General features: G+C 44.2%; 1 protein-coding gene across 3 annotated transcripts in view; it reads right to left on the bottom strand.

The window, feature by feature from the left end:
- Nucleotides 1-4832: 4832 nt before the first annotated feature.
- Nucleotides 4833-27316, bottom strand: part of ASXL2 (ASXL transcriptional regulator 2) — a 138051-nt gene continuing 115567 nt past the window's right edge. For all 3 annotated transcript variants that reach the window (XM_058668183.1, XM_058668184.1, XM_058668185.1), the window contains 5 exons: nt 25738-25901; nt 19993-20089; nt 16009-16114; nt 14182-14902; nt 4833-9926 (listed from right to left, as the gene is read on the bottom strand). In XM_058668183.1, coding sequence (XP_058524166.1) covers nt 7494-9926; nt 14182-14902; nt 16009-16114; nt 19993-20089; nt 25738-25901 — 3521 coding nt within the window. In that variant the 3' untranslated portion in view covers nt 4833-7493. The remainder of the gene's footprint in view (nt 9927-14181; nt 14903-16008; nt 16115-19992; nt 20090-25737; nt 25902-27316) is intronic.

Here is a 27316-nt window from a genome sequence, read left to right as displayed (position 1 = left end):
GGGTTCAAGTCCACCCCATGATACGCCCACTCTCTAAAAACAGATTCTGCTGTTGGAAGAATGTACCCAGCACATGTAAAATGTCACATATTATACTTTCTTTGGGAGACATACAGGCTGTGTCTAAAACAAGAGTTCTAAAAAGCGTCTCCAAGTTATTTTGTGATCATTTGTTAAATGGATTTCTTAGGGAACTAACTTGGGATTTTTAGATTTTTAAAAAGACAACTCCTGGTTGAAGTTGGTGAAACTGTGAAGCCAAGTCCCATGACTTCAACACACAGGCCACAACTCCAAATTCTCATCAGTGTCAAGAGTAGCCACCATGGATAGATAACCACAGCATGCCTCAAATCAGATTTGATGGTATACCTTTTGGCACTTCAGCATCTGATGAAGTGTACCCAAAGATCTTTTTTAACAAAACAATCTACTTAAAAGTCAACCAATCTCTCCAAAGCAACCCAGCAGGATTTGTAGTTAAGATGAAAACCAGGATTTTCTTTTCAAGATTCTCTTCATCTTCTTCAGGGCTGGAAGGATCAGCAGTCCTGCCAGAGCCCTGCTCCCAGCTCCCCTCTGACCCCTGCTAGCTCTTTTCTAAGCTTCCCTGTCCCTCCTGACGGGAGGAAGTTCTTCCAGGAATGTCTCTTACAGGTGTAGGTAGAGAGCTGCATGGAGGTATGGCATTCCTAAGTCTACACCGACAACCTTGAAGAAACTCAACCTTCCACGGAGGATCACCAGGTATTGGCAAGAGGTGTGTGTGTGGGGCTTTCCATTGCCTCCCTCCCCCATGCCTGGACAGCTGAGGCAGCTGAGGACACCTGACAGCTCTTGGCCTGTTGGACACGCAGAATCAAAGTGCCACATCCAGTAACCCAGGTGAAAAGACAACTGGTAAGGAAAATATAAGTACTGACAAAAAAAAAAAAAAAAAAAAAAAAAAAAAAAAAGATTCACATTTTGGAAAAAATTCTTCCAAATCTTATAAGAATTGGAAGCCCCAGTGTGATGGCTTGCTGGTTAAATCCTTATCTTGCAAGTGCCGGGATACCATATGGGCACTGGTTCATGCCCCAGCCGTTCAACTTCTCATCCAGCTCCCTCCTGCTTGTGGTATGGCCCCAAACCATAGGATCCTGCACCTTCATGGGAGACCTGGAAGGAACTCCCGGCTCCTGGCTTTGGGTCGGCTAAGTTCCAGCCATTGCAGTCATTTGGGGGAGTGAAACAGTTGACAGATCTTTCTCTTCATTTCTCCTTCTGTTTGTAAATCTGACTTACCTTTCTAATAAACAAATCTTAAAAAAGGAAATTGGGTCCCTAAAATGAAAAGGACTAGGATTTTGCTAAAGCTTTATAAAATTCAAATGCTGGGCCCAGCATGGTAACCTAGTTTATAGATCCTCACTTTGCCATGTGCTGGGAGCCCTTATGTGGACGCCAATTCATGTCATAGCTGTGCCACTTCCCATCCACCTCCCTGCCTGTGGCCTGGGAAAACCTTGGGACCCTACAGCCATGTGAGAGACCTGGAAGCAGCTCCTGGCTTCGGATCGGCTAAGCTCCAGCTGTTATGGCCATTTGGGGAGTAAGCCAGCAGACAGAATCTCGTTCTTCGGTAAATCCAACTTTCCAATAAAAACAACTTCCAAACACAGAGCATCACAGCACTTATTACTCTCAGGAGGCATGCCATGCGGATACTACTTAAGGAAGCCCTTGGGGAGGTACAGTTGACACAACTCTGTATACCTCTGTGTGACCAAAGCTTTCTTGGCAGTGTTGATGGCATCAAACACAAGCTTCTTGGACTGTGGAGTTTCTAAATGGTGGCTGGAGTATGCAAATTAAAGCTTCCTATGTCGAAATAGTGCTTCTCCTCAACCGGTTGTAGATCAGTTACCCCAAGTCATCACCTGTAGTGGAGGAATGTGATTCCCCATGAGGTAGAAGGCAGCTCATTTAAATCCCAGCAGTATGTTGTTGTGCATTTAAATCCTGGCAGTATGTTGTGGGATAGTTCATACACATTCAGACGTTTACACTAATGTCCATGTAGAATGTTCTGGAATTAGTGAGGATGCAATGTTCCCTGAGGTTGAAATCATTTCCTGCAGCAGTAAGCCCGTTCAGCTAGTTATCTCCAACGCTGTGCTTTTAGATGGCTGAACTATCTTTTGTCTTTGGGCAACTCACATGGATGAAACTTCAATTTTTGAAAAAATGTTGCCTTTAAAAGATACTGCCATAAATAAATTTCCAAAATACGCTATTTTTTTTTTTCCAACGAGAACCACCACAGCTGGGCAATTATAGAGAATTAACTACTAAAATACAATAAAAAGCAAAGTTCATGGGCCATCAAGATACACTCTTAAAAAAACAAACGAACAAACAAAACCACTGACCTTCCCAATTTTTCTTCCAGGTCAACAGTGAATCCATATATGATTTGATTTTAAAGAACAGGCTACGTATTTATTTCAGAAGACCATCTAGCATAGATTTTCACCCTCCATCATATCCTAAACCAAAGTACTTATAACCACAAATAGGAATTCTCTTAGACAGCAAAGTAGGTATGGGACTGTGGACGACCAAATAGGAATTCTCTTAGACAGCAAAGTAGGTATGGGACTGTGGACGGTCAATTTCCCTGGACACTGCACTCATCCTCACTTCCATCACATCCTGCTCAACACCAGCCAGTTCAAAATGCCAAGTTTTAATGATGGAAACACAAAGACAGATGCTTCTTCTCTCACAAGTCTCCCAGCTCTGACCCAGCCTTTCATGATTAGTCAGGCAAGGTGTGGCCCTGGCTGTGGACCCCCTTCTCCAAGGTACAGCAGGTAATAGCAAGTTTTCAAGGATCTTCAGGAGAGGATTTCTTCATATACCACTAGCACCTAGAAGGTGGTGCAAGGGAGGATTCACTGACGACTACTGAGTAATGTGGAGACAGGAAGCTATTTTTTCTAAGGAATTTTGTCATTTTTCCTTTTATAGGTAAACCATGGGTATGTTAAAAAAAAAAAAGGCACTGTACTGTAGCTTTACTTTTCTAACAGGAATAGGTGGTCAGGAGACAGAACAAATGAGACAGGGAGAAAGACAAACTGGGAGAACGCAGTAGTGCTTGTGCTGAATCTCAGTACGAGAGCCTACCAGGTTCTCCGGCAAGTCCCTCGTGTATGTCTTGGTGCCAGCAGGGCGGCCACCCCATAGCAGCACGGGAGCAACCCAAAGCTTCCCCCGGGCCACGTCTGGCACCTGGCAGACCTCAAGAGTCACCAAAAACTCCAAAGTTTAAAGTTTCACTTTTAATTCTCTTTTACTTAATAAAATGAAAAATAAGAATATATGAATACATACAATCTATATACATATATTTATTGCAAATACTTAAAATTCTTATGTAAAATGATTTTTTCTATATTTGTGAAAAAATATGACTTTTAAATGGTGTTGTCACCAACTTCTCTGTACATACCCTCAATTCCAATGTTAACAATTCCTTTAAAAAGGCAAAAGACACAAAAGTTTTTTGTAGCATTTACCAAACCAGTCTGTACAAACCTTATAGCCAGAAGGGAAAAAATAGCTCATGGTAAATAAGTCAATTTTCTTTTAAAATAAAAAATAACCCCCAACACTATTCCCCTTATTGCATTCCTGGGAAATAATCTGAGTGTCTTTAGAGCAACTTCCTTTGAAATCACTTGTGCCTTAACAGTGAGGTCCTACATTAAACATCCATAGAAGAGAAATCCAAAGTCTTCCACTGTCACTTTTTACATAGATATTAAAATATATATTACTTAAAATATATTACTGGAAAGCTATTTTTAAAATTGATCTTTAATAGTCATATCAAATGTAAAGCATTAAAAAAAATAAAGTAACCAAGAATCTAGGAAGCTATTGCTTCAACTTTAGGAAATGTAACCTACTGGTCTCTTTCAATAGGTATGCAGGTATTGAAACATGGTAGGAAAGGTTCCTGCCTGACATGTTTCTCGGAGTCTCTTTGGACTGTTCTATGAATTGGGCTTTGAGAACTACCCTAGGTCAAGCTGTTCCTTAGCATATGGCTGTGATGCAATGGGGAGACTTTTTTCTCCTTGCTATGACATGACATCAAAGAGAAAACAACCCCGGCACTGTTCCCTGACAGCGAGTTCTGGAAATAAGTTGCAGTAGAGACTCAGAGGAGACTCCCATCACTCTAACCAATCACAGAGTTCTCTCAGGATCTCTGAGGCGGGGAAATGCAGAAATTGACAACTGGGATGGTAACTGTTGGGTCATTAATATGCGTGACATTATGAGGTCCTCCTTCGGCTGCTAACTTCAGTCTGAGATCAGCTCTTGCACACTGGTGTCAGTGCGCCTTCTCAGCACGTGAACCCGTGCTCCCTGGACCCCAGGGGAAAAACTTCCTGTTGATCAGCTCTCACTTTTAAGAATCTGACAGGATTCCACAGACAGCTTCAGCATTTGGAGCACAGGGGTTAAGGACCAAAAGTAGAGCAAACTATTCTGGATTATTTGGTCTTATTTTCTATTTAATAAGGGTGGATAATTTTAATTAAACTTCTTTAAGATTCAGGGAGCCTTCCCTTCTAGACCAATGAGAACATCTGTAAATCAGACGGAGATGACAGGCTAGTAATGTGTCCTGGGGTGCCCTGCAGTGGGATGGGGCCGGGGCAATGAGGGGAGGGACGGCCATGTGGGAGACAGGTGCATTGGATTCAGCATCCGACTCCTCCCTGAAATGGTGGGACATCATCCTCTGAGACATGGACTGGATCCAAAGAAAAAAAGTGTTGTGAAGGTCCCTGAGGACCACACTTGCTCACTTAAAAGTTTTCTTATTTCCACCGCTTCACTTTCTGAAGGGCCAGATTGTAATATTTTTCCCAGTTCAGTTTATGAGATGAATGACTTTCTAAAAGTCACTGTCTTGAAACAAAACGATGAAATCACTGGTATCAATTTGACACAGTCTAACAGGTCCTTAATGGTTTTCTCCTCTGGTTAAGACAGTGCCCAGCAGCTAATTTCTGTTCAGGGGCAGTCAGCACGTACCAGCTGAGTATTCTTAGAGAGAATTTGCGAACAGCAATGCTAAGGACCCAAGTGCAAAAGCCTGGGTCTAGTGCAAGTGAGGCACGATGTGGTCTGCTCTCTAATTGGCCCAGAAGATCCTGCCACTGTTCCTCCTTTCTGGATCACAGCCTATCTGTTCTCAGACAAGGGGATTTGGGGAGATCTGCTTTTCTGATGAAACAGGAGTGAAGAAAAGTTACGTCACTTTAATCCATCCAAACTGGCAGCTGACACTTGGCAACAGGGTCCGTTCTGAAACACCCAGGCCCCTTTAGGCTGCACAGCTGCTGAGGTGAGGAGCAAAAGGGCCAGATGTGTAGGAAGCATGACCCAGCAAGGGGCCTTTCAAAACCCCACTTAGCTTACCCAGGCACCAACCAGTTTGGCAGCATAACCACAGTTCCTGTTTCCTTGTGGTTCTTGGCTCTAAGCTGACTCCCTACCCTTCTGATGACAACCACGCTATGTGTGTGTTGGAGGAAAAAGGGAAGACAGAAGGACGTACTGCCTGGCTGAAACCGGGATACAGATCTTCTTTTTGCCTTGGGACACACAAAAAAAAGCTGGAAAAGAAAAACGAGAATCAGGAGAGTAAGTTTCTTCCGGCTTTGGAACAGGGATTTGCAGGGGGGGGGGGGGGGGAGGATTTGAAGTGGATATGATGCAGGGAGCAGAATGGGGCAAACCATAGGTTATTATTGTTATTGCTTATGCTCTCCTAACCTGGAATGTGACTCTATCATGAGTTTAAACTGTTCCACATTTTGTAAATATCACACCCTGAAAATTAAGTACAAATACATCTGCACTATCTTGCACTAGTATTTTTACACATTTCAAATTAGGAGACTTGAAATTACTATGCACATGGTACAAGTTGACAATCTCCTACTTAGTACCAAAGTCTGGTAAACTGTAAGTTTATTTTAATCTTCTGTAACCAGGACCTAAGTAATATGTACTCCAAAATTCTTCAGCTACTAAAAAGGATTTGAAAAACAGTAAGAAAAGCACCCTACCCCCCCAAAACAACAAAAATCAGCAAAGTTTTATAGCCAACTTTTCTTCCTTTCAGACACTTCTGTAGCCGTTCACCGAGTCCCCTTTATGTAAGACGTTTCTAGCGCAGGTAGCAGTGATCCAAACCAGGTCACACACAGGCTAAAACAGAAACTGCACTGTGTGTGGGGGCATGTACATGTGTTTAGCCTAAGATGAAGTAAGACTGCTCCATCCTTGGACACCTTGGGAGGCAAAACAGGTTGAAGCGAAGGAGTCAGTGTGGTGTTACGGAGCTTTTCCACCTGCAACTACACAGCATCAGCTAATGGGTTGGGACAGAAGAGGAAAAGACAGGCTACCTTGTTCTGAGTGTTAAAACTGTTTTCCTGAGTTCTTTCTGCTCAGTTTAACCATCTATGCAGTTATTCCCTATACTGAACAAGACATAGTTCAAGTTACCTGATCACTCACTCCTCTCTGGCTGTTTTGCCCGCGTATTTCAAACCTGTCTGTAAAAGCCCCAGGTGCGCAGCTCTTACTGCTGGAATCACGGCCCTGTGCAGGCTACAGTCATACACAGGGTCTGTGGAGCCACTCTCATCACAGGGTGGAGAGGCAGGGTTAGGGAATGGCAGGGTGCTGGCCACTGTGGCCAGTGCCTACCAAGAGCAGGGTGGGGACGGGGTGGGCATAGGGGAGACGCTGACAGGGCTGACTGAAGCCAAGAGCAAGCCGGAGCTTCCAGGGTCTGAAACGCTGCCTGAGAGATTAAGGCCTCAACAAAAACATCAACTTGAACAGCTTCTGTCTAAGACAAAGGGGCTGTGTGAGCCTGAACCCAAATCCTGTAAAGGCTGCAATATCTCTGTACAACTTGTAGCCAGCATGTCAAGACACACTTCTAGCCTGTGGTCATTTGTAAAGCCCACCTGTCCCTTCCTCACTGCTTTCCTGGGCCTCTCTCAGCCCAGGTCGGAGGGAGGCAGTTTGCTTGTAATGTGTGGGATAGTCAGCTTTTCTCAGAGTCACGTGAAGTGGAACATAAATCTGAATTCAAAGCAACGCATTATTACCTAAACGCTGAGAAAACAATGTTAAACAAAAATGTGACATATTTACATGATTTTCTAAGTGCAAACTTGTCACAGATTCATAGTCTTGCTTGACTCAGACTTAACTATACAAGGTGCTCTTCCTTTAAATTGGAAAAAAAAAAAAAAAAAAAAGACCTGCATTCTGTATTCCTGATTAGCATTTGTCTGATACGACAACTGAAACCGAAGTGTTTGTGATTCCCAAAGGACCCCAAAAGCACACCTTAGCAGCCTGTCCCCGCCCCCACCCTGACAGCGTGCACCTTTCCGGTCTCATTACCGAACAACAAGGCAGGAGACACAGAGTTTGGAGGGGCCAATGCAGTCATCATGGCAGAAAGCTCCACAGCCCTTGCACATGATCATGGCTTTCAATCGGCAGTAGCATTTCGAAGGCGTGTCCTCAAGACTGTTCTCTTCTGGAAAGGCCTGGACGGGGATGGTCTGCCCGTGGCTGCTGGGATTCATTGCTTGGCCAGCAGGGATGGTTGTGACGGTCACCGAGAAGGACATGACGTCACCCACGTTGCTAGATACCTGGCTACCTGGCACAGTAGCATTGTGGTCCATGTCAGGAGAGGTGGAGACATTGATCATGCCCCTGTAGTTTGGCCCGAGCTGTGTGGGACTTCCATACAGCTTTGGGGTTTGCAGCGGGGGAAGGCGCTGAGGCTGATGGGTGGGACTGTCAGCAGGCAGAGGCAGGGCAGAACTGAAAACCTCAGGGCTGCCCCGCATCGTCTTCCCTCTCACTGCATGAACCACTTGCTTCTGTGCTGCCTGAATAAAATCCCTGGCCAGAGTCTTCTCATCAAAGGCCTGGCCTCTGGAGAACAGGTAACTCTCCTTGGTCGAAGCAGTTTGCTCGCTCGCTGGTGCCTCGGCCTTCACACCCCGGCTGGCTGAGCTGATAGACATATCCCTCCTGGGCGGTCCCGAACTCACGTCCCCCTGGTCGGAGCTCTGGGGGGCCGGGGGCTCCTTCTTCACCACTACAGACTCCTGCTCATCACCCGTACTTTCCTCATCAGTGTCATCCTCTTTGCCGCTGCTGTCATCGCCTGTTGCGTTTTTACCATCTGCATACCCCACTTTTAAGGCTTCAGGGGGGCTACTGAGGCAAAAACGGTCTTCGGGGTTTACAGAATGAGCCCTCCTACAGCTCTCCGAACCACGGCCATAGGTTGAAACATTCAGTAAGTAGTGGCCCGCCATGGCAGGCTTGGATGTCCTTCTGCCAGCAAAGCCCAGCATGAACCTCTGGCTTGTAGAGATGTCTTTCAGCTGGAAACCTGAGTGGGGGAAGCTGAACTGGGAGGGGGGCCCAAATGAGAGAATATTCTGCCTGTGCATCCTCTGGACCAGAGTCTGCAGGATCTGATCTTGGGTTGCTTTGCTGAGTCCTTCCTGGTACTGATGTGTGTCAATGCTCAAGTCCCTCAGGTCCTTCGGTGGCAAGAGCTGCAGCGGCCTGGGGCCCTGGGGGAGTGGCTTACTCTGCAAAGTGCTTCCCAGCTGTTGCACAGCTGGATGCACCAGTCGCGCGTGGACTTCCTCTCTGGTGCTACTTTCTCTCATGGTGCTGCCCGGGACTAGCCCTATGCCCTTCTCTTTTGTGGTCATGGGGACCGTTTTCACTTCAACTTTGGTGAGAGGTTTAGGCAGGATCTGCTCCATGGGCACATCTTTGCCCTGAAGCAGCTGAGTAACCAGAGGATTATTAGCAGGGATACTAGAGCTTGATCGTGAAATGGGGCCGTTGGCATTTAAGGAAGTTCCTGGGGGTTTAAGGCTAGAAGCTGCTGGCGAAGTGCTTAAGGAAGGAGCTGACCCAGGAGGAGCTGTGGTCACACTGACCTGGGAGCCCGAGAGCTTCTCTAAAGTGGCTGTTGTCAATAAAGCTGCAACAGGGGTGGGAGCTGTGGCCACCGGGGCACTGGCATTTACCTTGGTCAAGGCTGAAGGGTTTGGTGTATTCTCACTGGAATTGGCTTTGGACTCAACAGTGCCATCAGCTGCAAATCGAACAGGGGAAGCCCCTGGGAGTAGAGTAGGACCTGGTGGTGGAGGAGAAGGGGCCTTTTCCTGTCTACAATTACTGGGCCCTGTGGGGTGACTAAGAGAGGCCACTGTGGATGCTGCCTTGGTGGGCTGGAGCTTTTCACTGCTCAGTCTCTCTCTGTGGGCTGGAGAGGGGGCACCTGGTCCTGCTCCACTGGGGACAGGTGTTGGAGGCACTGAGGGGGCTTGCTGTAGTTGTGTTCCAGGGCCACTAGGAAGCTGGGTCTGGCCTGGGGTCTTGGCCACAGGCTGGGGCTGAATCTCTGGAGCACAGGGTAAAAGCTCTCCCGTACCTCTCCTGCCTCCAGCTCCTGCCAGCTCCACGGTGTGGCCTGGTCCACTTTCATGGGCTCTGTCTGGGCCTGGACTCCCTCCTCCTGCATCTTTCCTTTCACCTCCTTCTCCCGAGACTTGTCCGCCCCCAGGGCCGGGTCCAGGGATGGTCCCACCAACAGTGGCGGCGGCGGCGGCGGCAGCGGCTGCAGCAGCAGCTGCCCTCTGTGCTTTGACCAGCTGGGCTTTGGCTTTGATGTCTGCCAGGGTTCTGGCCCCTGTTCTGTTGGGACTAGTGATGGAGATGGGAAATCGAGCCCTGGGAGAGACCTGCGACGGGGGAAACGGCAAGCAGGAGAGTCTGGAGACCGGGATCTGAAAGGAAGCAGACAGAAGACAACAGAGTTTAGTTTTCATTTGTGAAAATAGTGAAACTTCATTAATCCCTGCATTCTTAGAGTAGATGAAGACTACACTGAGAAAATCATGGGAGACCAACACGTGGTGCGAACATGAGTCCCATCATCTTTCCTATCAATGCCAGGGCTGGTTCTCCGTCTACTCCAACCCCAAAATCTCTGCACAACTGCTCCCTAACGCTACTACCACCCATACCTGCATAGCAATTAACATACAGGTTTTTCATGGTTCCTGTTTTTGAAGTGAGAAACAAACAAACAGAGGAGGAAAACAGGTATTATGCCCTCACAGTCTTTTACCATTAATATCAAGAGCTGGGGAAAACAGTTTTTTTTCCCCTGCACATACAAGCATGTATGCTGGATTATCTAAAATGACTGAAGCTTCTAGATAGCACCAGAAGGAACACTTGTGTCACCTACACTGTGGTGCCCTGCTATTCCCAAGCACGTGAGGGAGTGAATACATACCACTCATTTCACCCCTGGTGGTATCATACTAACTTGTGTGGTTTGCTTTTCTTTTCAAAGATTTATTTTTGCTTCACAGGCAGTTATAGAGAGAAAAGGAGAAACAGAGACCCAGGTTTTTATTTTCTGGTTCAGTTCCCAAATGGCTGCTATGAGCCAGGGCTGGGTCCAGCGACAGTCAGGAAACAAGAGTCTCCTCCAGGATGCAGGGACCCAAAGACTGGGATCATTTTGCCCTCCTTTTCCAGGTGCATTAGCAAGAAGTTGGATCAGAAATGGAGCAGTCAGGATCTAAACCAGCACCCACATGGGATGCCAGCATTGCAGGCAGCAGATTAACCTATTATGCCAGAACTCTGGCCACTTATTTGTGTAGCTTTCTAAAATACAAATATAGGCCCTGATTCCTATCACAAATGTACAAATCACAATCACTAGGAAAAAAAGTCTATTCAAAAGTTACTTCTGGGGCCTGGTGCGATAGCATAGTGGTTAAGACCCTCGCCTTGCACGCACCAGGATCCCATATGGGTGCCAGTTCTAATCCCGGCAGCTCCACTTCCCATCCAGCTCCCTGCTTGTGCCCTGGGAAAGCAGTCGAGGATGGCCCAAGGCCTTGGGACCCTGCACCCGTGTGGGAGACCTGGAAGAGCTCCTGGCTCCTGATTGGCACAGTACTGGCCACTGCGGCCACTTGGGGAGTGAACCATCGATGGAAGATCTTCCTCTCTGTCTCTCCTCCTCTCTGTATATCTGCCTTTCCAATAAAAATAAATAAATCTTTTTTTAAAAAAAGTTACTTCTGGTCCTGGCACTGCGGCACAGAATGATAAGCTACTGCTTGCAGCACTGGCCCCCAGTGCTGAGTCCTGGCTATTTGCTTCAGATTCAGCTCCCGCTTCTGCGTCTGGGAAGGCAGTGAAGGACAGTTGGACTGCTTAAGTGCCTGTATTCCTGTCCCCCACGTGGAGACCAGGAGAGATTTCTGGGTTCTGCTCTAGCTTACTGTGGCCATCAGGGGAGTTAATCAGTGGATGGAAGATCTCGCTCTGCTGCTATGCCTTTCAAATAAAGAAAAAAGAAAAAGTAAAAAAAAAAAATTTATTTGGGAGATTCTGATACATCAGCATGTTTGAAACTACTGGTTTGCATATCATAAAACAGCACATTTCAAAAGAAAAATCTGACTCCTAAATAACAGTTTGAAAGCTATTTGGATTAATTATATGCTAATTGGGTTGTGGATTTCTTTCAGTAGCTGGGCAAGTTTAAAGGAGTCAATAACTTTCAGTTGCTATTTTAATTAAATGCTCTAAAATGTCTCTAGATCCATGTATTCTATGCCACATGAGGTACTTAATTTCTTCTTAGAGCTAAGTTTATTTTACATTCAATTTTAATAAGCCCTGGTAGCATATTTACTTAGCAAATATTATGTCAGACACTATCTTCAATAGCAAAGCTGCAAATACCATCTAGGGGATAAAACTGGGGAGAAAGAAGAGAGAAACAGAGGTGGCAGGAACACAAAAGTAGAAATTAAATACAAAAAAGTTATTTGGAAGCCAGAATTACAGAGAAAGGAAGAGAAAGAGACAGACATATGGAGGGAAGGAGAGACAGAGATCTTCCAACCTGCTTTTTCATTACCCAAATGGCTGCAACAGCCAAGTCTGGGCCAGTCCAAGGCCAGGAGCCTGGAACTCTATCCAGGTTTCCCACGTGGGTGGCAGGAGTCCAAGCACTTGGACCATCTTCTGCTGCATTCCCAGGTGCATTAGCAGGGAACTGGATTGGAAGTGGAGCAGCTAGAACACAAACTAGCATCCATATGGGGACACTGGCATGGCATTGCAGGCAATGGCTTAAACCACTGTGCTACACTGCTAGCCCTTCTAGGGAATTTTAAACAGAGACAAGCAACTTGATATAGGAATACTCTTGACAATACCATATCTAGCACAATAAAGATATTATAATAGTAATAGAAAATCTTTGATAACATGCTGAAATCGAATAAGGACAACCATTTAAAGTGGCTTAAATGTTTTACTACTTACAATAATGAGTTTTGATCATTCATGTAAGTGGTGAGATTACCTGGTTATGCAGAATAAAGGAGAAGCTTTAAGTACAAAACCACTGTAAGAACTTATCTTATTGAGCTGCCCTATCCCTGTGAAGCAGGAGTCAAGTCTTTTCAAGTACATTCTGCATGGGTGTTTGTGTATAGAAAGTGGGATTTTTAATAGGTCTAAGGTAAAAGAGTTACCAAAGCAAAATCTGGTGAAATGCATTTTGGGTGGGAGGGAAGGTAGAGAAAAAAAAAAGTAAAAGTGCATTGCTTTCGACCCCGTGGATTTGTTTTCAGCATTGAGTCTGTCCACATTAACAGGAAGTAGGCAGACCATGATGCATCTTAAAAAACTACACCTTGGGGCTGGCACTATGGTGCGGCAGGTAAAGCCACTGTCTGTGAGGTTGTACTGGTTGCAACCCAGCTGCTCCACTTCAAATCCAGCTCCTCGTGACTGGACCTGGGAAAGTGGCAGAACATGGCCCAAATGCTTAGGCCCCTGCCCCCAAGTAGGAGACCCAGAATAAGCTCTAGGCTCTTGGCTTTGGCTTGACCTATCCCTAGTCCCTGAGGGCCATCTGGGGAGTGAATCAGGATGGAAGAGCTCTTGTTCTCTGTAAACTCTTTCAAATAAATAAATCAATATTTACAATAATAAAAAAGGGAAACTGCACCTCAGCACTGAGTACTGGAGGTAAGTTGTGACCAATATTCATTGAAGAAAGCTTTATAATATTTTTTATAAGAATAGGAAATGTGGTTCTCATCAAAACCAGGATCTCTAGCAAAGCATGATAGTGAATGTTAATGGCAGGAAGAAAAAAAACCCAATATCAACTAAAACTCAAGATCCCTAGGTGTCAAAGCCACAGATCTTTAAATCAAAGGGCAACAAAGAATGACTGTCGATTCTACTAGTAATTAAGAAGCACAGTGAGCGAGTAGTCAAGTGGCACGTGGATGTGACAAATGAATGCTAGGAAATTACTATTTCCTGGTGGAATATCAGGAATATTTCCCGATGGCACTAATTCTGGTTCCTCTAGGCTGAACAGAAGGGGAAAGGAGAGTGCTCTCCTGGGGTCCATACCCACTGCTGCCTAGTGCCTCATTCTTGATGGGCACACAGTCATATTAAAGACACAGGATAGGCAGACAGCTTAGTAAGGCTGTGCCAACTCATGTTCCTTAGGTACCCAGGGCAGGCACCCAATTTCCATCCACAGGAGGCAGCCGCAGGTAATTGCAGACTCACGGAACATCTGACTAGCTACTGGCAGTGAGGAAAGAGCACACTCAGATACCATGGTTCTCAAAGGAAGACAAGGGCTTCTGGTCACACCAGTGGCCTCCTTGCTCTTATTCTCATAATTATTTTGCCATGTGAGAATCAGTCCCCAAACTGTCTCAATATACAAGAGCTGGGAGTGTGGAGGAAGTGGGTGTGGTTTGCATAGCGACCTCCAATTCAGAAGTAAATAAAGATTGCATGATCGCAGTTCTGTTATCAGTCACTTCATCTGTTTAGGCCCAGTTACAAGCACACCAAGTATATAGGACTTTCTGCTTTAAGAAATGCCACAAATTACTTGAAATTCAGTAGTTTGACCAAACCCTTCATGTTCAGGCCAACTCTCCACTTGCAGCCTCCCTGCTTGCTTACCTTGAGAGGTGGTACCCTGCGCACAGGAACCCTGTCTCCTCTGCTGAGAAAGGGCTGGGGCGAGGCCAGAAATGGCTGGGGCAGGCGATTCTCAGCGACCCGTGGCCTCTTTTCCCAGCTCGCAGGGGCCTCCTCCTGACTGAGGCATTTCCTCTTGAGGCTTTCAGGGCTCTGATCAATAAGAGCTGCTGGGGATTCTGTCGCAGGGGTCTCTTGCAGACCTGCTTCTACCGTGGGCTTCAGCAGAGGTTTCTCTACCCCAGGACTCTTGGGCTTGCTTGGGGATGTAAGTGAAGTGTCGTGGCTTTCACTCTCATTGGAAGTAGGAACAGGGGTGAGATGATTATCCTTCTCAGACTCCTGTTGGGCAGACGCCACTGGCTTCTGCTCCAGGACCGGCTCATCTTTGGGTCCCTGGGTGGGGAGCATGCAGCCTGGCTCCTCTGCTGTGGTGCTGCCAGCCGGGGGAAGCAGTGGCTCCGGGCACAGGACGAGGCTAGGCTGCCCCTCATCTTGGTTTTCGGGCTGTTCCTTTTTGACTGGTGATGGTGTGGACACTGCTTCTTCCTTACACTCTGACTGGGGAGCCGTGGAGACTGTTCTGGTGGGAGAGGTCTCTGCAGGAAAGGTGGTTTTGGGCGGCTCAGCTGGGATTTTCTTGACTTTGGGATCAATTGGGGAAGCAGTCAACTTCTTTGAGTCTTCAAGGCTCAGACCAGAACTAAAGAGTGAAAGAAAGAAATGTCCTAGTTGAGAAATGCCCCACTTTACTGAAGCTATCAGCCATGAGATACCGGAACATGACAACACCATGGGGAACTCCAACATAGGAAGGTATTTTTTACTTTTGTTACTGGTAGTGAAGGTTCTGGAATCAGAGTGACTGGGTGTAAATCCTGCCTTTGACATCAACTGTCCACTATGAACTACTGAGTAATTTGCTTTGTGTAACTTCATTTCTTCAATGAGACACAGGTTAATTACCTTAGTGCTGCAGCTATTGAAGCTAATTCACATAGTTACCTAACTGCTTAGTAATGCAGGTTACTCTTATCACTTCTACATAGAGTGGCCACATTGTCTAGAGGCATGGATCACAAAAAGCTGGAGGACCATCATCTACTGCCTTCCAGGTGTATTAACAAGAAGCTGGAATCAAAATTGACATCAGGGGTCCAGTGTGGTGGTGTAACAGACTCATTTTCCACCTCTGGCACTGGCATCCCACATGGGTTGAGTCCCAGATGTTCCACTTCTGATTCAGCTGCCTGCTAATGCACTTTGGATAGCAGCAGAGGATGGCTTAAGGCCCTGGGGCCTGCATGCACGTGAGAGACCTGCAAAAAGTTCCTGGCTCCTGCTTTCGCCTTGCTCAGTCCCAGTCACTGGGGCCTTTAGGAGAGTAAGCCAGTGGATGGAATATTTTTCTATCTTTCCCTCTCTGTAATTCTGCTTTTCAGATCAACAAAATAAGTCTTACAAAACAAATTCTGAGGCCCATGACTCATACAAGGAAAGTCCTCCTGGTGCGGAACTGATGACAGGGCTCTCTTGCCCTTCCTGCAGACAAGGATGAGACACGGTGCTAAGCGTTGGCGCTATACTTGCCTCCCCTATTCTTCCTGGTCCACTCTATTCCTGAACAGTGTGTGTGTGTGTGTTCCCTCACCTTTTAAGTAAACTTTCTCACTTGGTGCACTATAGAAAAAATTGGTGACATAAACAGAAACAGAAAGTGGCACATTAGATTTGTTTGTGGAGTTAATGAGATGAAGTTCCCAGGATAAAATATGCAGGAATTGATATTGGGTTCACAGAAGCTATTACCTCTGACCGTAGTAACTTTCAAAGAACTGTTCCTTCCATGGCTCCACTTTTTTCTCCTTCTCAATCTCTTGTCGAATCCTCACCTGCATCTCGGGAGTAAACTCACCTGTAAAGCAGCAAAAAAAGATGATTCGGGAGAGAGGAAGTGGGAAATATCATTATGTTAAAACTGCATTTATAAAACACATGCAATTTGTTCCCTTTAAATAAATTTTAAAAACAAAATTTGAAAAAAAGGAACATTCCATTCAGCAGTATTTCTAACTCATAGTGGACTCAGGCTGCACCCAGGACTCTGTCCTATGAAGTCACAGAGCCTCCCTAGTATACCTGCCTGGAAGCAGTACCTCCAGGCCATCCAGGCCCAGGGAGAGAGGAGCTTTGCACACCCCTCTACATAGTCTCCAGCCCTCAGGGGTGACACCTGAGCCTGTGTGATGGGCTGAAGCATATCCTCCCTACTCCTAACACCATAGTACACACAGATTCTTTTAAACTGTTTTTTCTTTTTTTTTAAGATTTATTTGTTTTTTTATTACAAAGTCAGATATGCAGAGAGGAGGGGAGACAGAGAGGAAGATCTTTCGTTCGATGATTCACTCCCCAAGTGAGCCGCAACGGCCGGTGCTGCGCCGATCTGAAGCAGGAACTTCCTTCTCCAGGTCTCCCACGCGGGTGCAGTATCCCAAAGCTTTGGGCCGTCCTCGACTGCTTTCCCAGGGCACAAGCAGGGAGCTGGATGGGAAGTGGAGCTGCCGGGATTAGAACCAGCGACCATACAGGATCCCGGGGCGTTCAAGGCGAGGACTTTAGCAGCTAGGCCATGCCGCCGGGCCCTCTGTTTTTTTTTTTTTTTAAGATTTATTTTAAAATCTTTATTACAAAGTCAGATATACAGAGAGGAGAGACAGAGAGGAAGATCTTCCATTGATGATTCACTCTCCAGGCGGCCGCAACGGCTGGTACTATGCCAATCCAAAGCCAGGAGACTCTTCCAGGTCTCCCACACGGGTGTAGGGTCCCAAAGCTTTGGGCCGTCCTCAACTGCTTTCCCAGGCCACAGGCAGGGAAGGATGGGAAGCGGGGCCGCTGGGGTTAGAACCGGCGCCCATATGGGATTCTAGTGCGTGCAAGGTGAGGATCTTAACCACTATGCCATCGCGCCGGGTCCCCTCTGGTTTGTTTTTAAAGTGATATGTTTACACTAAATTTATTATTTTAAAATTCTGCTTTTCTAAGGCAAGTTGAAATTTGGGACTTTTCCTATAACTATATAATGAAAAGCTAGTACCCGGTTTGACATTCTAGTAAACAGGGTAGAAAATGATTCTGGAGTTGTCAGTTTTCTAACTGTTCCAAAAAATGTACCAGTTTTGTTCCCCAGCAACAAGGTATCCAACATGCCAATACTGTGACTATGCCATGTCTTTTGCATAAACCACCAGCCACATCAATCCTACCCACTCCAGCAGCAGACTACTGGACTACTGGGTAGGCCTTTTTCAGGTTTATGGCTCAGAAAAGCTGCCTTTCATATTTATTCATACTTACTGGTAGGGTATCAGGGAATAAGAGGTGGAAACGGTAGACTATGGGGGCTGGTATGATCATGCCATGAGTTAGCCGCCATATGCAATGCCAGCACCTCATGTGAGTGTGGGTTCCAGTTCTGGCTGCTCCATTTCTGATCCAGTTTCCTGCTGATACATCTGGGAAAGTAGCAGATATCTCAAGTATTTGGGCTTCTGCCACCAACATGAGAGTCCAGGATAGAGTTCCAGGTGCGTGGCTTTGCCCTGGCCTAGACCTGGCCATTATGGCCATCTGTGGAATGAACCAGTAGATAGAAGAACTTTTTCACATCTCTCTGTAACTCTGCTTTTCAAATAAATAAATAAATGAACAAACAGACCCCAAGGAGGGGGTTTAAAACGAAGGAAGGAAAAGAAAAGGGTTAAAGGACGATGGATGTCACAGAAGAAATAGGTAAAGAGAAACTCTGCAAAGGATTCAAACCAGAATTTCTGCTTTTGAGCCCCCCATGTCACATACAGTAAGGTACAGAAGTACCAACCTGTTCACCAATGCAGTGTTCAGTGTCTGTAGCCCATTAACATGTGATTGCAGGTGCAGCCGTCACTGGCTTGTATGGTTTTTCTTTGTAAGTAACCCTGATAATAAAGCATTACTGTTGATAGTGTTGAATAACAATGTATTCTTTTTTTTTTTTTTAAGATTTTATTGTTACTGGAAAGCCGGATATACAGAGAGGAGGAAAGACAGAGAGGAAGATCTTCCGTCCGATGTTTCACTCCCCAAGTGAGCCGCAACGGGCCGGTACGCGCCAATCCGATGCTGGGAACCTGGAACCTCTTCCGGGTCTCCCACGCAGGTGCAGGCTCCCAAAGCTTTGGGCCGTCCTTGACTGCTTTCCCAGGCCACAAGCAGGGAGCTGGATGGGAAGTGGAGCTGCCGGGATTAGAACCGGCGCCCATATGGGATCCCGGGGCTTTCAAGGCGAGGACTTTAGCTGCTAGACCATGCCGCCGGGCCCATAACAATGTATTCTTAAGGAAAGGTACTGGCAACTGATGTGTTTTACAGTGTGTATGTGATTTTAATTAATTCTTTCAGAAAAAAAAGAGATTGCTGCCCAAAGAAATCTGTCACAGGGCCATGGTGATCGGCCAGAGTCCTCCCATGCAGAATCCCTTCTAAAACGTGGAAAAGCCCATAGCTGCGGCGAGCCATGCAAACATGAGAGCCCTCCAGAGATGCCGCTTTCCCGTGCTCACTGAGGTTCTCTCACGCTAGCTGGCCACTTAACTCCAGTTGTCAGGGATTTGATGACAAGTAAAGCAGGCAATGAACAGCATTTCTAACACCTTCCTTACAAATCTGCTTAAATCTTTTCACACTTGTTTAAAGCATAACTATATATAACTTTTCAAGCGTTATTTTGGATCCCATATATATTGTGAGATGTAATATTTGAAATAATGCAGTCATTGGTCTTAATTATGGCTGCAAATCACTTGGGAAAACTTAAAAAAAAAAAAAAAAAAGATTAAAAAACCAGCTAAGCTTGTCACCGTAAGTATCTCAAATCCAGGTCAGACACATAGCACATGTGACAGTCAAGGACCGTCAATAAACTTGGTCACAATCTAGACTTACTAAGATGTTCTCATTGCTACTTCACCACATTTCAAATGGATAAATGTTATAGCAAATAAGACATATCTGAATACAACAGTTTTTTAATTTCTATTTATTTTTTATTGGAAAGGCATATTTACAGAGAGGAGGAGACAGAGAAAGCTGGTTCACTCCCCAAGTGGCCGCAATGGCCAGAGCTAAGCCAATCTAAAAGCCAGGAATCAGGAACTTCTTCCAGGTCTCCCATGTGGAAGCAGGATCCAAAGGCTTTGGGTCATCCTCTCCTGCTTTCCCAGGTCACAAGCAGGTAGCGGGATGGGAAGTAGAGCAACTGGGACACAAACTGGAGCCCAAATTGGATCTTGGTGCATGTAAGACAAGGATTTAGCCACTAGGCTATTGCACCAGGCCCTTTCATTGCTAGTTTGAGACAATCTTATTGCTAAGAAAACTGTGATTCATTGCATTACAAGATAAGCAGTTATATACCCTGCTTTTTAGCAAGTTATTAGAGTTTTAATTCCTAAGCAATAATCCAGAATTACTGAACCAGAATATTAAGAATAGGGTGATTTCTCAGGTAACTTTAAATTACAAAAGAAGCTTACTGTTGGACTCCTTCAGAAGTCAACATGGCTACACAGGCTCCGCATCAAAATCCAACGTGTTTCACACAGGATGGCTGATTCCACCTGCTGGAATCAACTTGCCTGCATCTTCCAAAACGGCCCAAATGCCTGCCAGTTGAGGTGGAGAGCTGCCAGCATGCACTGCTGTAGCTCCAGGCACAAGGAGGGCCCGGAGGCCGGCAGGTAGCATACTCACCTTCTGAGAGCCGTTCCTTCCAGCCTTGTGCCGCTGACGTGAAGAACTCGTTATTAAGCGCTGAGCCACTGAGCTTTAGCAAACCATCTGGACCAACCTGAGTCAAAGAATAAGCCAAAGAAAGCTCACAAACAAAGTGAAAGGTATCATGTGCTATTTGCTTTTCATTTTAGAAAAGAAGGTGTGCACACCTAGTTTCTAAGAGAAATGGCTGTCTCTCACTAATGCTGCTCGTTAGAAATGGATGATCCAGAGGACACCGTACCACAACAGAGGATGGAGAACAGAACAAATCCATCAATTACCCCAGCCATGTGTTGGCAGTGAAAATCTGGGCAAATGGAGACTCTAAGATGGACTATGTCAGCCAGTGGATTCTGGAGAGATTTCAACATGCTTGGAATGGCAAGATTGGCAGCAATTCAGAACTGCTGAACTTTTAAAACCACTTGAGCAGTACCCTCGCAGCATGCCCAACATCGGGGAGCCTGGGATGGTTGGGAGGCCGGGTGTGGCTTCTTCATTATCTCTCCCCTTCGCCCAGATTTAGGAAGGAAAAAAGAGAATGTGGAAATAATGGTCTTACCCACTTCCCTGTAGCCCTTGACCCTTTGCGCCCTAATCACCCTAATCAAGCTGTAACGATCATGAAAAAAAGAAATAGATGCCCGTTTTATACAGTGGTATCACTTTGTCCTAAAAACACCCCCTTTTCTCTTTCTTTCTCCTCCCTTCTTTCTCTCCTTCCACCCCTCACCCCGCAGGGATAAAAAACCTGCTTCATAGGACCGCACAGATGAACATTTATCCACAATTTTTTTCCTGAGGTTTTTTTTTTATTGGAAAGTCAGATACACAGAGCAGAGGAGAGACAGAGAGGAAGATCTCCCATTTGATGATTCACTCCCCAAGTGGCTGCAATGGCAGGAGCTGAGCCAATCCAAAGCCAGGAGCCTCTTCCAGGTCTCCCATGTTGGTGTAGGATCCCAAGGCTTTGGGACGTCCTCGATAGATTTCCCAGGCCACAAGCAGAGAGCTGGATGGGAAATGGGGCTGCCAGGATTAGAACCAGCACCCATATGGGATCCTGGCAATGTGCAAGGTGAGGATTTTAGCCGCTAGGCTGACTCCCAATGAAAGTGTTGGATATATCTAGACAATGGAATGACGGACTGTCTGACAGTGTGTGTACAAGTATTGTCGGGGCACTCTTAAATAGCAGACTGATGCAATTGTAATTCTTTATGGAGAGTGTCATTATGGAAAAAATCAGTCCTGGGAGCAGAAAATGGGGGTGAGGGGAATTTCAGACTATAAAGAAATGTATAACAAATTTCAAGAAACAGAGAAGATCAATGGAACAGAACAGAATAGAATAGAAACACCAGAAGGGAGCCTACACATGTATAGTCAACTAATCTTTGACAAGAAAACTGAAAATAATCCAGGCAAAAAGCCTGATCTATTCAACAAATGCTGTTGGGACAACTGGATAGCAGCTTGCAGAATTAAGAAGCAAGACCCACACCTGTCACATTACACAAAAGTCAGCTCTAAATGGATCAAGGACCTAAATCTACACCCAGAAGCCATCAAAATATTAAAGGAAAACATAGGAAGCACTCTCCAAGATACAGGAACAGGGAAAGACTTCTTAGAAAAGATCCAAGCAAAGCCAAAATGAATAAATGGGACTACATAAAACTAAAAAGCTTCTGTACAGCAAAGGAAACAATTAACAAAGTGAAGAAGCAACCAACAGAATGTGAAAAAATTTTTGCACACTACACAAGTGATAGGGGACTACTATCCAGGATTCACAAAGAGCTTCAGAAACCCAGGGACAGCAAAAACAGAACAAAACAACAACTACAACTACAACAAAAAAACCCACCACCACCACCACCATCACCACAACAAAAAACAACCCTGTACCAAAATGGGCATAGGAAATGATAGACATTTTTCAAAAGAACAGATTCAAATGACTAACAGACATATGAAAAGATGCTCAGGCTCCCTATCCATAAGAGAGATACAAATGAAGACCACCTTGAGGTACCACCTAACTCCAGTGAGACTGGCCTACATTCAGAACTCAACTGACAACACCTGCTGGCATAGATGTGGGGAGAAAAGACACCCTCCTTCACTGCTGGTGGGAGTGTAAGCTAATACAACCACTGTGGAAATCAGTACGAAGAGTGCTTGGAGAATTACAAATAAACCTGCCATATGACCCAGCTATCCCACTCCTAGGAATATACCCAATAGAAATGAAATCTGCATAGGAGAAGGGGATCTGTAATCCTATATTTGCAGCAGCACAATCCATAATAGCAAAGACATGGAAACAATTCAGATGTGTGTCCAAAGAGTGGTTAAAAAATTTGAAATGTCTATGAAGAAGTCACAGGTTGTGGTTGAGAACCTGCATTTTCCTATTAACATACTGGTTAATCAATACCATGTCAATTAATACCACAATGTTGTAAATGGTTGGAAATATTATGTTGGGGCTTTTAATTGATTGGGATGATACTCTACCGGCTCTACCTTCAGACCAGAGATGGTCTCACCAAGAAACCACTGAACTCACCAGGACAATAAGATGCTGGACTTTATGCTTGGTAAATACCTCCAATGAAAGAATGTCAACTGAATTTGAACTATGGAAATGCAACAAGGTGGAGCAATCCGCTGTGGGGGGAGGGCGTGGGGAGGGGCGGAGGGAATCCCAGTGCATAAAAAATGTATCACATAATGCAATGTAATTAATTAAAAAAATGAAATGCAAAAAAAAAAAAAATAAAAGAAAGAAGAAAAAACAAAGAGTGGTTAAAGAAACTGTGGTACATCTACTCCATGGAATATTGTTCAGCTGTTAAAAAGAATGAAATTACACTTTTTACAACTAGGTGGTCCCAGCTAGAGACCATTATGTTCAGTGAAACGAGTCAATCACAAAAGAACAAACACAACATATCTCTTATATAAGGAAACCAGCATGGAAAGTTTAACTTCAATAATCTGATCCATACTGGTTTTTGTGTGTGTGTGTGTGTGTTTTGGCAGTATCCCATGTGTTTCAAAGTTTTTTATTTCAGTTTTATTTATTTCAAATACTTTCTTATGTCTTGTTGAATTCATTGCTGGCTCATGGATACACGGTGGCGATTTTTCTCAAGAGACTTTTGTGTTTTCTTTTTGTCACGCATGTGTTGGTTACTCAGTGCAGCGTTTTTTCATGGTGCTGTAATTTGTTGTTGTTGAGGCTGTTGTTCTAAACCATACCAGTTGTTGACCTTGTTTTATGGCTTCTCAATTATGGAAATGTACAGTGATGGAGTACTGGGGTCTACCATATCCAGATGTGGCAGTATAATGGAACATGTATCCCTGCTGAAAGATGAATTCCCAATGAAACTTTTGGACATGTGTAACAATGGGATGCTGGACTGTCTGACATTGTCTGTACCAGCAATGATAGGGCACACTTAAATAAGAGACTGATGGAATTATGATTCCTTATGAAGGACTACACCACTGTAGTAAAATGGGGAAAATCTGTCGGTGGGTGGGAGTTTAGGGGGAAATCCTAGTCTATATGAAATTATAGCACATAATTCAAAATAAAAAAAATATATTAAAAAGTATGATAAATTTCAAAAATTAAAAAAATATATAATAGTAAAAGAAAAGAAGAAAAAAGAAATACATACACTGCTTCCCATTTTACTTTTCTCAAAGAATACACTGTGGAAGTCTCTCCATGTCAACATAGTTTAAGCTCTTTTATAATGGCTCCATTCTATTGCATTTTATTAATGTAACTCAGTTAACAATTCTTTAATAACACTTTGTTTTCCAGGTTCTCCCATCATCAACAAAACTGCAATGAACACCCTGGTGGAGATAACTATACTAATGCTTTTATTAAAAAGGGATACATTCCTAGAACAAGAATATCAGCGTGTGTTTAACTAGATATTATCAGATTTTTTCCCAATAAGGCTAAGACAACAAGTATTTGTACCAGTATTACACGAGTATACTTTTTCCTGCCAACAGATGCTAATATGCTAGTTAATTTTTCCCCAATATTGTAATTGAAATGGTAAAATTTTTCCTAGTAGTATTTCCTCATCTTTCTGCATGTTTTTTTTTTTGGGGGGTGGGGGGAGATTCATTTTCATTGCAAAAGCAGATTTACAGAGAGGAGAGACAGAGAGAAAGATCTTCCATCTGCTGGTTTACTCCTCAAGTGACCACAACAGAGCTGAGCCAATGCAGAGCCAGGAGCCAGGAACTTCTTCTGGGTCTCCCACATGGATGCAGGGTCCCAAGTCTTTGGGCCATCCCCTACCGCTTTTCCAGGCCACAAGCATGAAGCTGGATGGCAAATAGAGCAACCAGGATACAAACTGGCACCATTTCCAAACTGGGATCCCAGCACATGCAAGGTGAGGATTTTAGTCATTAGGCTACCATGTTGGGCCCGGGACTCAAGTTTCTTACCAGCTGGCTACCCACTCATGGTGACATTCTTGAAACACTGCTGAAACTCTGGTCTCCTAACACGCTCTAAGCAAGAATGGGGCCTCCCAAAGCTGTCATTTCTTCAAAATCAGCTCATGTGGGCAGAGCAGCCCAACTGTGGGAAACAGACTGACTGACCTGGACACCAAGGACAATAGACGCTGCTGACACATTGCGACATGACAATTTAAAGTATTATCAATAACTATAACCAACTTACTATACATCTCTTATAAATCATGTCATAAAATTAGTTGTGTTATGAGAGAAAACATCTACCTCTAATCTCATTTTAGCGATGATTTAAATAATAGGACAAAACTATCACACATTACTTGGAACATAACAGGTGTCTGGAAATATTCATGAATTTTTTAAACCCAATAACTAAATAAATAAATCTTAGAAAATCATAATGGTTCCTTCCATCTTCCTTTCTCAGAGAAAAAAACAGAACAGAGCTGGGAAGTAACTTGCCAGTTACTATTCTTGATGAAAGTTTTGCCTTATTCCTAATAAGTAAAATCTCTTTGGTCCTAAACCTTTGGTATATTTGTTATTTTAAATTCTATACTGTGAAAAATTGAACTTAAGATATTTATTACTGAAGCAACAAACAACTCTTTCAGGAAAAAATTTACAAAAAGAATGGTGAAAATTATTAATTTCATCATTGGAATTCCATGTTGTGTGCCAGTCTAAATCAATCTATTTATCAGCTCTGGCCTATAACCTCCTGATACTGGACCAAGACAACTCCTCTTTCTAAAACTGTATTTTATGGCTCCCTACGTTCTAATATGCCAGCATTCCATATGGGCGCCAGTTCACATTCCAGCTATTCATCCAGCTCCTCACTAACCGCCAGAGAAGGCAGTGGAAGCCGGCTGAGGCGCCAATGTCTCCCACATTGGCAGGTATCCCTGGCTCCCAGCTTCAGCCTGGTTTAGACCTAGCAGGTATTCCTGGCTCCTAGCTTCAGCCTGGTTTAGACCTAGCTGTTTTGATCATCTGGGCAGCAGAGCAGAAGATTGAGGATCGATCCCTCTCTTTCCCTCTCTTGCCGTAACAAACGAAATGAATCTAAACAAAACAAAACAAACCACTTCCCTACATGCATTCCTAAAACGTTGCTTTAAAAGATCTTAATGGGGTATTAAGGTGACACAAAAACATCTAAAATGGCTTATGCCTGAAATGACGCACCTGTCGATCTACCTCCGGAAGCAGTAACAGTAGCCGCTGTTGGCAATCTCCAGGAAGGACTGAGAAAGTGTGCTTGTTGATCAGTGCTCGCAGATTGGTATTAACGAGAATGGAGTCTGGTGTTTCAACATCAATGTCAGCAAATTTAGTCCTTTTCATTTGCCCTACAGAAATATAGAAAAAAATCATTTAGGTCTTCTTAGGCTTTCCTGACAGCCTTCTTTCTATCCGAACATACTATACACTATTGTGCAGTGCAAAAATCCAGCAGTCAACTGTCATAGCATAAACAAGGTTAACACACAAAGATTTGAGAAATTTCTTGTCAGACTAAGTCTTACCCCTTACAGAAGATAAAAGACTATCTAATTGCTCTCTCCTGAAAAAACAGTAGATCATCTGATAGACTAGATTATTTCATAAAAGAAACTGAAGAAGTTTTTTTTAAATTATAAAGATTCAATTTCCCCATGACACAGATTTACATGCATAGGTGATTATTCCTCCCTCCAATAACCTCCTCCTATTACTTGTCCTAAGTTATTACAATGGCACAATCATTCATTTCACTGCTATAGGCTTGACTTTCTGATATATTAATATATCATGACCTGACTAGCATACGAAAATGAAGAAAATAAATAAAAAAGTGTTAAAGGCGGCCTGTGTCGTGACTAACTACAGGCTAATCCTCCAGCCCATAGTGCTGCCATCATATATGGGTGTCAGTTCGTGCCCTGGCTGGCCCATTTCCAAACCAGCTCTCTGTTTATGGCCTGAGAATGGACCAAGTCCTTGGGATCCTGCACCCACGGATAGGAAAAAGCTCCTGGATCCCAGCAAAGTTCCTGGATCCCAGCTTCGCAACCACTCAGCTCTGGCTGCTGTGGCCATGTGCAGGGAGAAAAATCAGTGCATAGGAAACCTCTTTCTGTATAACCTCTTTTTAATAAAAATAAATAAGTTTCAAAGAGAGAAGTATAACTTAAAATAATGGGAATCCTATTATTATTTGGGAGTAAGGATGCATGTTGCACATATCCATTATTTCCCAGTATGCTGGTCTTCACTGTAAAGAAACTGATGAGTGTTAGGATGAATGACAAATACACAGAATATCTAAAAAAGCTGAAGACCAGAATCTATCAACGGCAGCCTTCGTTTTTCCTATCAGAATGTTTTTCATTATTCTAATTTGCATAGCTGAAAATGTAATGATTTAACACAGCTTAGTAATTTCAATAAATTTGTCCATAACCAGTTAACAGATTTTTACCAAAAAATAAAAAAAAACAGATTTGAGTACACAAAGGTTTAATATGTATATGACAAACAATATAAACCAAAGACTAACTTGGAAGTTAGCAAGTTATGAAAAAAATGTTACTATTTTTCACATAGAATTCATAAATTAGTAAAAAAAAAAACGGATGAAGTCAAAAGAAAACAAGCAAAGGAAATCAACAAGCAATTCAGTTTACTAATCATAAGCAGATGCTAAAGTGTTACGGTTAAGGAAACTAAACTGAAGCAATGAATAAAAATACTGAGCATTAATATTCCAGTAAAGTGATGGGAA

Source organism: Ochotona princeps, chromosome 8, assembly GCF_030435755.1.
Source record: "Ochotona princeps isolate mOchPri1 chromosome 8, mOchPri1.hap1, whole genome shotgun sequence".
Lineage (NCBI taxonomy): Eukaryota > Metazoa > Chordata > Mammalia > Lagomorpha > Ochotonidae > Ochotona > Ochotona princeps.
Note: the sequence above shows the minus strand (reverse complement) of the source record. Positions and strands in the feature narration are given on the sequence as shown.